Genomic DNA, 15,186 nt, shown 5'->3' with positions numbered 1-15,186 from the left:
CTCAGTAATTTAACATGTAGGAATAGGAATGTATTGAATGGAATAATGGCAGGTACCTTCTTGATATAAACTGATGAATGTAGGTAATAAAAGTAAATTTCTAATGGCTCTCAAATTCACGCTCTGCTCCTAAAATGAGAGTCGAAATAAATGCTAATTAGCTATGCTGATAGCGAGGGAACACTGAGTTTAAAAAATGGAAGTCCTTACTTGAAAATTCATTATTATTTATAAAATTAACTGGAAAATAAACTTATCGTAAATGATCATCGTGCCTTAAATTCATTCCTTAAACGTCACATTAAATTATTTTGTTTGCATTGTTAATGACATAACTTAATGTTGGACTTCAGAATGACTCATTGGTAATCTATTAACATGCATAAAGTCTCACGTAAAAATTTTCCTACTGCCATTTATCTAGTGCTGAGAACATATAGGATGCGTAGAGAGATATATAGGCACTTTTATGACTGCCTTATGAAATGCATCATCTATTAAGGACATCAGCTTCAGCCATATGCTACCAGTGATGATTCAAGTCAATTAACTAGTTTTCTCTCGTTACTCTCTCACTTGATTGCATTATACATCCAGTACCACGAGCTAAATGTGGAACTCTACTCCACTGAAGCGCAATGCACTCATTTCTAGTCTTCTGAGAAAGTTACCACACGATTTTAAGTTTTATTCTTTCAACTATAAAATATTCAACAAAACACCAACTCTCGGATATTTATTAAGATTTTTCAACGAGAAGATATACCTGTTATTTAAAATTTTATTCCAATGATATGTGACCATGAGATTTCGGTACTTAGTGTTTTTTTACAAATAATCCTTTAAGCCTGTAGTTGATAGTCATGAAATGAATAATATTTGACAAAGTTTTAAGTTTTTGGCACTCATCAGTCGCATTGCGAAAAAAATACGTGTGGATAACGTAAGCACATTCCTTAGATTATCTGTCGCTGCAAATCAAATTTCTACTTACGAGCCTTGCAATTAAAAGTCTTGTTATAATTTTTTATTACATTTTTATGAAATTTTGATACAGTGATGTATGGTCTATATTGCCTAAATTTTAAGAATCGTGGTAAAAGGGCCCTACATATTTATTCCATCCTTCAGCTGAAGGATGGAATACCTAATTAAGTCCGATTTTGGCCCAGTAGTATTTGTAAGAATACTTGCGTAAATAATATGGAAGCATAACCATGAAGTACAGCTCATCCAGTGAGGATATATAACTTAAACACCCATATGCTTGACCTTGTGACTGGCAAATAAATGGCTCGCCAAACCTCTCACCTGGTGATGGATGTTTTAAAACGGTTTATCAATGAATGGATTGTTTTCAGGCGTTCGTTTTCAACATAGCACTATTTACCTCCTAACCAATATTAGAAATTTCACACAGTTGTCTTCTTTCTGATATGGAGTTCCTGACCCGGTGGCGATCCCGAGAACTCTTTACCAAGTCCATTCGCCGGGAAAGCACGAAATCTTTGTCTTCTTTCTTCTCGTTTATAAAACAGACCCCTGGTGATACCATTTATCATCAATCTGAGAGAAAAAAAAAACAGAAGAAATGTAGATATTTGTCGCCAATATCACAGTCTACTGATAGTTGAGCGGCATTACATTCTTTAAAATCTTTCGCTTCCTAAAATTAATTTAGCATAAAATACCAAAGCTTTAGATCTTACCAAAAAAATTGCAAACTGGGGATTAAAAAGGAAATACTTCAAGTCTCTACCACATTGAAATACATATTAGATTATGAGGGATTTCATTTCAATTGGATCAATGAATTATACAATTACACCCCCCTCTTAGTCACTCCTCTTACAAACTTTCCCTTTCATTATGCCCTTGCGGAGTGCATCCCTTTGCTAGCGGTTCAGGCACGGATGTGCTTGCATATATTTTCCATGTGGGGCCACACTCAAAGCGGATTAGAAAATTTTTTACCGTTCCTCCATTCCTCCTTCCCCCCCCTCCCAACCAGACGTCACGGGGATGGAGAAAAGTGGAGCGCCTCCCCGAACCGCAGCGTGGAAAAATAAAACAAAAAGTCGTGTGGGGAGGCCAAAAATAAAAATAATAAAGCAAAAATTAATGTGGGATGTACCCGCAAAGGGGTGCATGGCGGAAAAGAAATATGTGCCAGGGTTGGTGTAAAAAATGGAGGAGAGTGAGAAAGAAAGAGAGAGAGAGAGGGAAGAAAATTATGGAGAGGGACAAAAAGGAGGAAGATGAGATAATGGATGCTGCTGGTCCAGTGGCTGGCGTCGGCATAGGCAGCGGGCGGGCAGGCGACGGGGCGAACTGGGGCGAACATTATGACTCTCTATCCCGTTCGGCGGCGCTCCCGCACCCGGGGGGGCCGCACCGCAGTCGCGGAGGAATGAGAGAGGGATTGGATGCGGAGGAGTGTGGATGCCGCGGAGAGGAAGGGCCGCCGCGCCCGGGGGAAGGGGGGAGAAGGACGGTGGGTCGCGACGACGGGTGTGTGGGAATTTGTGGCGCAGTGCACGGCGGCCCATCTGCAGAGATGCCCTCCCCTCCATCCCCCCCCTCCCCCCCACCACCTCCCCTCTCATCCACCATGCAGCTGTCGGCGCTAACACCTTTCGATCCCTCCCGTAAACAATACGAACGGAGCGTCGTTGATACCGTTTTCCGATATGCCTCGCGATCCCCTCCAGGCATCGTCGGCTTCTTAAAACGGCCGGAAAGTAACGTCAGGGAGGGTGCCGCGACACCCAATCCAGGGTTACAACACAATCGGGGATGTCTTTACCGCGAGAGTCATGACTTTCGACGCCTCTTAAATGGGACGCGAGCATAATACGTTTAGCTACTGAGCTATCCGGTGCAAGTGTGGCTATCCACCTTCTTCGCAGGTGGTAACAAGTTTTCAGCAAACTCTGTCGATTAAAATATTCGAGGAAAAGGACGCTAAGGTAAAATATTAAAAAAATATACGATAAAAGTTGTCTTTTGGCACCAGTATCTAAATAAAAAAAATGGCTCGAGAGCGAGCTGAATAAACTTATGTACCTGCACATAGTCATAGATTAATAAAGAGTTTCATTCAGAAAATGATGAAGAAGAAACTTGCCACACTTGAACATCGTTGAATTATCGAATTACTAAAAAAACCATCCGGTCCGCACTTCTTCCAAAATGTTAGGAATATATTCAAAATAATGAAATAGTTGGTAACTAAACTTATAAATTAAGGGGCTGATCGGCGAAAGAGAAAAATTCAATCATACAATCAAAGCCATGGGTAAATTGTAAATAAAAGTTGAAGACTCACATAAGTATCCGTGTTTGTTTCTCTAATCCTGACCGTTGTCAATTGGCCAAATACAGAAAGAATTCAATACGAAATTATGCAATATTATAAGTACAGACACTTACATGAAAATCTGTTAAATTACTTCTCATACGGGAAGCTCTGTTTCCTGCTTTCTCCTGAAATTATTTTAACTGTGCTTTTTCCTAAAAATAAAAGCATTACTTTTATGACTAAAACCGTTTTAATATCCATTCATTATTTGCTTTTCGTCGCGAAAAGTTAAAGAAACCCGTGGAGCCTTTCATATTAGTAACTTTAATTTTAATCTTATGACCATTAAAATAATTCACTTTTCGACGTAGTACTAGAAACATTTATGCAAGTATTAGCTGTTCAAATAACTTGGAGATGCGTGAAACACTGGAAAAACTCTAAAGACAATGCCTTAATAGGAAGTAATAGTCCTTTGGCATATGCAAAGTGGAAGAACTCTTTAAAAAAAAAAAAATAAAAAAAAAAGAATGCGGAACAAAATGAGCTCATAATTAGGAGAATTTATGATAAGGACTTACATAGAAAAGAAGTAAAAACTCACGTTAAATACTCTAACTAAAAAAGACAAAATACCATTTTTAATTGAGCTAGAGGAAAAATGTAAACAATTGCAAAACCAAGGGAAAGTTAAAAAGTGAAAAAATTAACTATCAATTAGGAATACAACAAATTGAGTTGAACCAATCATAGAGATCAGAGGGAAGGCACAGCAAATGCTGATGGCAAGCTATAATGAGGTCTGAAGTAACTAAAAAGAAGAACGATACATGAAAGTTATAATGGAAGTAAAAATATTGTGTTCTGCGTAGTCAAATTTGATCGCATTAAATGAATCTCATTAATGCAATTCATAGTATTAATCGTTACAGTCAGAATAAAAAAGTATCGTTTAAACAATTAGAATAAAGGGTTCAAATTGAAAACATTTAAAGTTAGGAATGATTCTCCGCCTATCTTTGCTCACGTCTATGTCCATCAATCCTAAATTTAATTGGGGACATTTTTTTGATTAATTGATCATCGACCACCACCTGGTACCTATTTAAAATTCTACCACTAAACTTCCTACAATACACAATTTTGGATTAAAAAATTACAGCTCAAGCAATAATAATAATAATAAATATAGTAAATTAAAATAATAGTAATAGCAATCCAACAGCAACACGATTAATAAAACAATAAGAGGAATAAAAAAAACTTTAAATTCTTTGGAATGATTCTAGAAATTTGATAGTATTATGGAGTGATTGTTATCTGAGTATCAGAACATACCATTTTAAACTACTCAATTCATATTTTGAATGAAGTTAGCTTCAAAGAAAGATGAATGATCTATTCCTACAAACATTTCATTGAGCAAGGCTCACCATTCATAGTCCTTCACTAAAGGAAAGAAAAACATAGTTATACTGTGCATTAAACAGCGCGTTTGGAAAAATAAAACGTTTTACTTTCCATAGTAAATTTCTAGGTCATGGTGAAGTTTAAAATAAAAATATCTAGTGGGAAAAATGAGAGTAATGACCTTCCGGAGTGTTGAAGCATTTGAGAGAATCATAAAAAACAAGTATGCTTACTAGAAAAAGGTTACGAAGGAGTAAATTTAATCAAATAACTCCGCCGGCGAGCATATATTCTCACGAGCACGAAGTCTGCAAAGAAAAATAATTATTCACTCGGTTCAAGGCCAAGATTTCCTCCAAATAATGCATTGCACACAAATTCAAATGGTAATTTAGCCAATTAACGTGAAATTAGCAGTCAAAATGCACCGAGTGACCCGTGGGACCACGAAAATTTAATAAACTAACAGGTGAACATAACATTGCTCACGGCGAGCGGCGCGGGCACTTGCATTCACCTCCAGCAGGGGGAACATGGCGTAAGGCCATGACGTCACGACGGATCGATTAAAAGGAAAACAAAAACATTAATGGACACTGGCCAATGGGGAGCGGGATCATTTTACAAGCCCTTTTTGCATGTACAAATTGCACCCCGGACATGCTTTGCAACTCACGCATCATCATCCTAGATGTAACTGCACCACCGCGGTCTTTCGTCTAGCCGCGGACGCCGACAAAGGGCGCGGGAGTGAGGAAGACGCCGGGGAGACCGTGAATGGCGCGGGCGGGCGCGGGGTGCGGGAGGGCGAGCGGGTGGTGAATGAAGGAAGAGTGACTGGGGAGGAGAAGCGTGGGGAGGGGGCGTGCACGGAGTTGAATAACCTGCCGTCGATCGATTCGCGCTCCGAGTCCTGAGACAGGTTACAAGCCCTGCTCGGAAAGTGGAGCGTTACGTTGATGCGGGAAGCGGCGTAGCTGGGAATTCGGCGGAATTTCGTGGGTCCAAGTAGGTCGTTGCGGGCCGGGAGCCGTGTAAAAAGGCACGGCTAGCATGGGTTTGGAAGGGGTCTTCTTGTGGAGATGGCTCTCCTTGCTTGCAAAAGCGGAAAAGGGAGTATTACACGGCAGCCGCAAGGCATTGTATGCGCGAGGGTGGAGTGCGCGCGGAGGGAGCAGATTTTGGCAAGGGGGGGTGGGAAAGATGGGGGGGGACCCAGGACCCCCCGAGAGAAGGGGCAGGAATGGGAAGATCCGCGCATGCACGCGGGGAGGGACGTCACGTTGAATTCCTGGAGTTGAAATGCGTCACGGTCAGTTCAAGGAATAGCCAGAATCAAAATGGTGTAGTGGGGTGCAAAACTACGTTTCGTGAAGGTTACGTTTGCAATCCCTCGATCGTCCCTGTGCGCCGTTGTCGGGTATTGCCCCCAGTGTTTACCTCGCGTACCTACGACGCAATTGCAGAGCAGAGCGGGATTTATTGATTTTTGTACAAGAAATTCATCTCGGGCGCCCTATTCATTAATTGCGCAGTTACTCTTCCATCACTAGTTAACGCTTTCAGTTGCATAATGCGATTTCATTCTAAGATACTAGCAACTTTGCGTTTTAATCTAAGTATATCCCCATCCACTCACGTTAATGAGGGCGAAGATAATGATTCATGGTTAAAACTATGACTAAAAATGTGGTGTCTTAAGGAAGATCAGGAATGGTTGTCCGCCACGGAGTGATATAGGCAAGAGAGCGGGCATCCATGTGCACTGGAGGCCAGTATTTCTTATTCGCATCCCTTTTATTCTTGTACAAAGAATAAGTCTTGCCAATGCCTTACACATCCCCGTGATATTTTTTTCAGCCACTAATAGGACTGGGTATTATTCTGAGGCTGTGACTGGATGGGAAGAAGTTATGTTCCGGACACGAACAACAAGAACTGATCAAAGATCCTAAAATAGGTAGGAGCCACGTACCTCGAGAGTGCACCACGAGATCTTAAGCCGTGGAAGACATCCAAGTGGGATACACTATACGATACAGACTCTCACACAAGCGTGAGCACTTTATGACATTTCGGTGGGAGGGCTGGGCCTTAATTTACGAGCTACGGAGATTTATCTCATTTGCGAGTCCAACTGAGTCTCGGGCTAACTAACGAGAGGAAACTTGAATACCGGAGAGTGTAATAAAGCATTCTTGGAATTGAGAAACGGCTTCATGGCCCACACGCAAGCTGCCTGGAGATTTCTTTTCCAAGGAGGGTGGGAGTCTGGAATTTCACTCTGTAGCCTTGCAAGGAGAACCTAGATACGAGGTTGCGTGCTCGAGTTGTGGAGCCTCGAAAAAATCGAAAAACGATCGTTATTACTTGAAGGTTTAAAAAAATATAAAGTCAGATAAAATACATGGTTTAGGTAAGGAGAATTGCCAATGGTTTTAGATTACTACGGAAAAGCATGGGATATCACGGAACGGAAAGTAAAAAATGTAGCAAGTTACGGAATACAAATATATCATTCCAATTCCTACTCACAGATAAAATATAAAATAAGAGACCTTTTAAGTGATATATTCTCACAACTTTAGAGCAAGCGTTATCATTCTGAAATAGGAGGAAGGGAAAAATCTCTGGTGGCTACCGTGTTGCATAAAATAGTCAGTATTTCAAAAGTTTTGAATTTATCAGTAAAAGTACTCCATTTAAGCATTCAAAAGATAATTTGATAAAAAATGCACTATTGGGTTACTCGAGAAATTGTGTATTGCCTACTTAGTAGATATAATTTAATTAATTATAGTCACGAAAAATCAGTTTAAACTTAATCCTAAATTTGAACAATTTTAATGATACCCTATTCTTTTCTCATTCTTGGCATTAGTAGGTTATACATTTCAAATCTCTATATACATCGTTTCATATTTTTGGCTTTTAATACGAGGAGTAAGAATAATTTTGAGATGAAGTACATGCTGGAGATGGAGGAAAGAAAGAGGACCGCGCAGAGAGTAAAGAGATTTCCGTTTGTACGGCGCTTGGGGAAGATGAAAGTCATGATTGATAAAGCAGATGAGACGGAAAGAATAATTGAGGGAGCAGTAAATCCTGAAACGTTGACATGGACCAAGGAATCGAGAAAGCTCACCACAAATGCAATAAAGCTCTCAGAAGAGAACATGCTCAGAGAGCTGCGTATTTGCAAATGAAAAGATGGAATTGTGAATTACTACTTTTCTCTATCAGAGAGCCACACCTGGAATAAATATTTCACAGAAAAATACTATTGAAAATGAAATACACGATGGACCTTGTAACCAATAAGATGGAAAGGACTGGCTGTTCCGAGTAAAATAAATAAGTGCTTCTGATGATAAATAAGTAAATTGTTAAAGCAAATAAGTATTGATTTCAGATTAGTTAAAAGTCTCAGTTGCAGATAAGGTCGAAATAACGTTGGCTATACAAATGGAAGAATTCATCATCCTTTTTTAAATATTTCATAAAATTTTAACTGGACATTGTGATACCGGGTTCAAAGCTACACAATAATATGCATTCGTCTTAATTAGTATTCAAAGGCTTTACACGTTTAAAAATATTTTCATTGCTGAAATGATAAAGTCGATTAGTGATCTTAAAATAACGCTATTCAGTATTAACCAGAACTAACAAGATATTATGAATGAAGAGTTATGCAAAATTGAGTAAAGACTGAATTTACGGGGTCTGGTCCTAATCATCGTTTGTCGTTATTTGACACAGACATAGATGTGATTTCAGGGTAATTAAAAGCCACAGCATCAAATAGGTTCGAAATAATTTTAGCTGTGTAGATGGCCATTAACGGAAGAATTCATTATCGTCACAAATATCATAAAATTTTAACAAGACATAGTGAAACCAGGTCCAAGCTTGGTGTTTATCATTTAGCTGACCAGGTCTATCATAGGTATTTCACTGAAGCTGGTGGGTGAGTAGATAATGAAAATAATGTGCACTCTGAGACTATATTTTCTCCGTAAAATGTATTTACTTGAGTAGTCTAGTAATTACGCCTCATTGGAGCGTGTATCAAATGCAATAAATGACGTGGAGAATAATTTGAAGGATAAGGAAAACAACTTTCACTGTCCAAAGTATTGAGCACTTCCTTCGGATCAAATCAGCTTTTGAATTCTCAAAAAAAAGTAGGGGAGGGTGGTTTACCTAGGAATACTTGAAACTATCGGCGAGTGCTGCGACCTAGAGGCTTTAAAGTAAGCTATTACGTGAAAGATGCACTGGAGTGTAGCATAGGTCAATTTGAGTTCATTTGGATTATGTTTACAAAGAAGACTCTAGTTTGAAGTTTTTGGCGCTGAAAAGTAAAAGTTTTGGTTGTATATCGAAGTATTTTACCAAAAATTGATCACTATAGCAGTGGCTATCGTAGCAGAGGTGAAATCGACATATAATGATGATTAGTAATAGCTAATTATTTGGAATTTAAGACGTAATATTATACAGTAAATTCAGCCGACATTATATGGCTACCTCTTGTAACACAAACAAGCAGCTTTAACACGAGCCCATGATGCACCTAGGCACATGTTACTGTGTTTGTGATTTTTGTAGTCAGCCGTAATTTATGGTCTAATATTCTATAATTTGCTTTTTTGTGTGAAATTCATTATGTAATTGGACTTTAAAGATTGCTCTTAATTTTGGAGGTTTTAACCTAAGTTTATTTTTACTTGAAGGGAGTTATATTTAAAAATTGAGTTTTTACCTAATCTACATCAATTTTCTTTTTAAGACACGTTAGTGTATTTTCAACTTTAATAAACAATTCATATTTATTTCCAGTTTTCACTTTTTAATTACTGTTCCCACCAATCTAACATGTGTTCCTTGGTACAATGGGTAGTGTTCCTAGGCACATAAAGCTAATGTACCTATGAACAATTTTAAACACTTTTCGAAGTTTCAATTAGACCCATTAATGGTAAATGTACAAATCTAAAACTTAAAACTTATGTTAAGTAACCCTGATTAATTGATTTTTTTACCACTAGACTGAATCTCCAGTGAATATGTTTTGCTTTACATAAAAAAATTGATAAAGTGTTCCGTGCTCCAGAACTCTTCCCTATTTTTATATTTTGGAATCAATGTAATAAAGCTGAGGGACTATCGAAATGGTTGAATAGACAGGGGTTACACCACGCGAGAGCTCAGAGACTATTTTTCCTTCCCTGCTCGTTCTCCTCCCTTTCGCCCAATTCCCGTGTTCTTCCCGGTCCCCCCTTCAGCCCCTGTTTCTCTCTCCCTCCTCCCTTCGGGGAGAGGATAACACGCAGCCACGCATTAGTCACAATCAGAGGTGGCGGGAGTGTGGGAGGGAGCGGAGGAGGGAGGAAGAGGTACGAGCGTGTATGAGAGCGAGCGAAGGAAAAACGTAAGGAATGGAGGAGGGGGAAAGGGGGGGCGCTTGTGGGGAAAGATTGTCGAGGTGCGGAGGAGAGCGAGGGTGAGAGGTGTTAGTGGTGGACTCCCTGATTTGTATACGCACTCGGCTGGGGCGGACGCCGAGCCCTCGACTGATTTAAGGGCGTTGGAACGAAAGGGATGCTCCTTCTTCCTCGCAGATCCCACCCCTTTCGCTGGAGACACACGCTGTGGATAAGTCTTGGTTCCTCGGTGCGGCTGAGTGCGGGCGAAAGGGTGGATGAACTCACTAATGGCGCAGCATGGCGGGTGCCTAAAGCTCCAAGGCCGAGAATAGGAAAGATATTTAACGTAAATATTTATCAAAGACTGACTTTGAATTAGGCTTGGGCATGGAAAAAGATTGGAAAATCCTCACCAATTAAAAAATATATCTGGTCAACAATACTGAGATTGGTGTGGTACAGCTCTCCACTCAATTCTCCTATCAGCTTATCTTTTCACACTCAAGTTTTTCTTCTCTTATATATCCTTCTTTACCTGTTCCATCCATAAAAATGTATACACTTATAATTTTAACTATGTAAATGAAATGCATACACCTGCTTTAAAATTACTTACAGATGTAGTGCTATAAAATCTTCGAATGTTGTTTGCTAAGAAGTAAACATGCATTCAATTTGCGGGGAGATGACGCGTACTAACTTATAATGGAGAGAATAAGATTTAAATAAGCGTGTGCAATGCATATCGGGTAAAAGATGAGAAAATTAGGGCTTCGAGTAGTATATATGGGGGACGTCTTATTTTTCAACCTCCGATCGCTCAGCAAAAACACCACTCAAGCGACTAGCGGGTACCGCACGGATACGGCAACTGCGGGTCCTCCGCGCCACACGCTCAAGTAATTTCTGACCGTAAGTTCTTAGTTTAAGGTCAGTAGCAATCGCATCAACTGCACTGCCTCAATTTATTCTCCCGCCTGCTTTAAAAATACTTAGAGATGTAGAGCTATAAAATCATCGAACGTTGTTTGCTAAGAAGTTAACATGTATTCAATTTGCGGGGCGATGAAGCGTACTAACTTATAAGGGAGAGAATAAAATGCACATAAGTGTGCACTGCGGAGCAACAGCCAGAAAACTCGCCAAATGACTTCAGCATTGATATGTATTAACCTTTATGCCGATATAAGAGATTTTTTTAATGCATTGCGGCTAGAGTGTAAAACAGTGTGAAACATTACGCCCATTCCCATTCTAAACAAAAGAGGAGACCTGTTGACTTCTAGAAATGTTCTTATCCATGACAATGCCCATCGTCTCATCGCTGACGCAGGCGAACCGCTCCTAATGCAATTTCAACGGGACATTTTCGATCATTGGTCGCGCAATGCCAACTTAGCACCGTGTGACTTCCATCTTTATGCCGAAATGAAGATGTGGCTTGGAGGGAAGCGTTTTCAAACGGGCGATGAGCTTCAGGACAAAGGAAAAATTCATTGGAAGTCATTGGCGGCAACATCCTATAAAGAAGGTATAGTAAAGCTTGTCCAGAGGCTCGACCAATACCTCAATCGCCGAAGTTATTAGTTCGTAAGGACACCACAAGTGTGCTCAATATTTAACAATGAAATAATTTTTTATCATTCTCTTCGTCTTCTGTTCATGACCCATTGGGGGTTAAAAAAAACCACCCTCGTAGAACATAAAACATAGCTCTTATAAATGTTAAATGAGAATCCTTATAAATTTCATGGATTTAAGATCTAGTAGAACATATTAAAAATGATAATATAAGCTAGTTACATAGCTAAAATATTGTCAAAGTGGAGCTGCTCTTAATAAATGGAGTTAGCATGAGGGGTGATGGAAAAGGTGTAGATGATTCCGAATGCTAAGAATGGCTGGTCGTCAGTTGCTGAAAATGGCATAATGATGAAAATTAAAAGGTATGGTTAACATTTAAGGACATAAAAGAGCAAAAAACAAAACATCTTCATGAGGAATGGCACCGGATTTGGATAAGCATCCGTCTGAAAAGATGGATTTTCAAACCCATAACAGTGCTCCATCGCTATCAGAGAAGAAAACTAGAACACAAGATTTTATGAAGCGTACGGAGGAAGAAAAGAACCATTGGTGACCAGCGAAGAGTATACCTTCAGCCTGAAGCACATTTTTTTGTCCTTGAAACTGGCTGTACCGCCTTGAATTGTGCATCTTGTCGTAAGAATGCCTTTAACATTACCAGAGATGAACTTCCATGTTAAGATAGGTTCATATTAACAATGCTGCTAGTCATTACAATTTATTCTGAAAATGAAAATATGCCTGGTGAGTCTTATTTTCTATTCAGGAATGCGCCCAATATCACTTTTTGTGCTTATATGTACAGATGGCTTGCAAAATGTCGTGTTGTGTAATTGTGATGAATGCCCGCTATAACCACTTAGTATGACACTGATTGACAGTTAAGTGAAAAAATGCATTTTTAAGTACTGGTTGCAAGAGGTTAGAGCTATTTTTCATTCATTACATAAATACACCGCAATATTTCAAAATTAAAGCACCATTATACTTAACGAAAGTATTTTGAAAATGATTAAAAATTTCTCTCCAGCGCCGATTCAAACATCCTAAAAAGTAAGTGTAAGAATGAAATAAATTCTTCGGAACAAGGCGAGATAATTATAGATTAAATTTTAAGTTAGGAATTTCAGCAATAGCAGTAATTTATGTTAGTGATAAAAAAAATTGGCAAAAATTATATGAGAGCTAATCTGAAGTTAGTATACGCTTACTGTACTGGACTCATTCATGAAATTTTTCATCGAGAGATATGTAGCATTCAAATATTCATCCTTGCTATCAATTAGATTTAAATATCAAAATATAATAATTAGAATTTGATTCCAATTACGTAAATACTTCAGGAAATCGTTCAGTATTTTATCACGAATTGTAAATGGAGAGAACTGTTGTTGTTCAAATGTAATAAGTCAGACTAACTGAGCAGGAAATTTGGATGACATTTTGGAAAATTCCTTCCTAATCCCTCTCTGCTCTGTCCAGCACGCAGCTTTAAGAAGCTTTCCCGGATTTATCGCCAAGGTCACGCTCTCCGTTCCCTTTCCGACATCCATAACTTTCGCCCCTGTCTGTCTCATTATTTCACAGATTTATTGCTCCGCGGGGCCCGGCACAGAATTCGAAACGAATCGCCGCTGTGGAAAAACAAGAACCGCATCCAGCACGGCATGAGGCGCTCACGATGGAGCGGGCGAGGACCAAACCCTTGGACCAATATGACACTCCTTTTATTTCCCCTCCCGCTGGATACATTCTTTCCTCCCACTCCTCTCTCCCATTCGCTTTTTTTGCGTGCTGCAAGCTAAACGTGTTGTCTCCGCTCGCTGCCTTGGCGACATAGGATTGGAGAGTCTAAGAGGGACTTGATTGGAGTTCTGTGTTTAGAGTGGAGAGTTGGAGTGGGGAGAGAGGGGGAGGAAGAATGGAGGAGATTGGTGACACACACATTGGGGGGCTTTGTGGGCAGAGGGGAGGAGTTTCTCTCTGTGGGTGATGTACTACCACACCAGGGAGGAAGGAGGCGGCGAGGAATTCTCCGGCGCACGAAGAGGGAAAGATCCATGGTGTGCTCACGTCTCTGCGCGACCGGACCAGAGGCTGCGTGACTTTGAGATAGTGGACTCGTGGTGGGTGGACACGGGGAATAAAACATTCCGGAGTGGAGGCCCTCCCCGCGTGTGGAGGTGTGTGGAGGAGCGTGTGTTGAGAGTGGAGGATGGTGTGGAGGGATGAGGAGGGGGTTGCGAACGTGAGAGGGGGCGAGAGTGGCTCCCCTGCCGGATGGAAATAAGCACCATAAATCCCAGGGAAGAAGTCAACTAGTTCTCACTTGAAATTATAGGCATTGCGCAGCAAAGGAAAAAAAATACAGCGTCGCGTTAAGGAAAAAAAATAATAGGGCACTGGGGATTACTTAGGAATGGTAGCTGAGGTGTCATTCGTTATAGCCTCACTGCTCAAAAGGTGAATAACTCGTACTAATCCCATGGAAATATCTTCCTATCTTACCCAGTAAACAAAAGAAACTTCCCAAAATATATTGTATTGCTTTTGGGTAGTTCAAAAGCTTATCGACAAAAACAATCAATGTACTAGCTATCCATGGTTTTCTAATACATACATATAATCTCAATTAATTTTTAAAATTTTCGAAGTAGTATTCAATTAATGCCGTTAAATTCCACCAAACGCTGCAAAATTATTAGCTTCGACCCTCACTGCCTCAATTCAGGTAAGTCCTCAAGAAAATTTAAAATTTGTTCTCCATGTGTTACGTCTTTCTTTCGAAGAACATCATCAGATAAAAGGATTGAATTTTCAAACAATCTTACCGTGCTCAATTCTAACGATGCCTGTTCAGTTTGCTATCTCTCGAAAGATCTCTGAATAACTCTTTCTCTCCCTTCTCCTTTATTTCCATCTCAATTCCGACTCCCTTTGTTCTTCTGGATTCTCGTGAGTTATGCTCAACATTTTACCTCTCTGCAAGAGGATGGAGAAAAAACATGCGACTTGAAAACAACCATATTTACTAGTGTAGTCAAGACTTATTAAGCAGCATAGCATGCATTATGGAGCGTAAAATGCAGATAGTTCCCCATAATTCGGATGACTACCTCAATGATCATGCAAAGGGACACTTTAATGAGAGATTTCTTCTCTTGAAAGAATAATGGCAAATAAATGCAAGCCTAAAAAATCTAGGGTAAAAGTAGCACCGTATTCCTTAAAAAAATGAAAAAGGCTACACCCTCAATCAACTTCTGTAGCCATTCAGTATTATCATTTCAACTCGCATATGGGTGGATCAGTAAAATGAGTAGAGCGCTTTTTTGAATAAGAATTTAAATGAACTGGAGGACTTACTACAGCATTTAACGACTTTTAGGAATACATACAAGAATAATGGGACTTGTGAAACTTTGAAGGGGAGTATTACATACTCACGTAAATTGT

General features: G+C 39.7%; 1 protein-coding gene across 1 annotated transcript; it reads left to right on the top strand.

Moving 5' to 3' along the window:
* The first annotated feature begins 2,233 nt into the window (after window positions 1-2,233).
* LOC124163737 (hapless 2-like) lies at window positions 2,234-5,628 on the top strand. Its single transcript, XM_046540845.1, has 2 exons — window positions 2,234-2,648; window positions 5,435-5,628. Exons 1-2 carry the CDS (start codon window positions 2,234-2,236, stop codon window positions 5,626-5,628), a joined length of 609 nt encoding a protein of 202 aa, XP_046396801.1.
* The last annotated feature ends 9,558 nt before the right edge of the window (window positions 5,629-15,186 follow it).

The sequence above is a fragment of the Ischnura elegans genome, chromosome 1 (genome assembly GCF_921293095.1).
Source record: "Ischnura elegans chromosome 1, ioIscEleg1.1, whole genome shotgun sequence".
In the NCBI taxonomy this organism is placed as follows: domain Eukaryota; kingdom Metazoa; phylum Arthropoda; class Insecta; order Odonata; family Coenagrionidae; genus Ischnura; species Ischnura elegans.
The sequence above is the reverse complement of the archived record's forward strand: the minus strand, read 5'-3'. Positions and strand labels throughout refer to the sequence as shown.

Bases quoted from the DNA above. Each gene is read 5' to 3' on its own strand.
- LOC124163737 (XM_046540845.1), top strand. From the start codon at position 2,234: ATGGAGAGGGACAAAAAGGAGGAAGATGAGATAATGGATGCTGCTGGT. The intron at 2,649-5,434 runs GTAAACAATACG...TCTTTCGTCTAG, and splicing joins AACACCTTTCGATCCCTCCC to CCGCGGACGCCGACAAAGGG.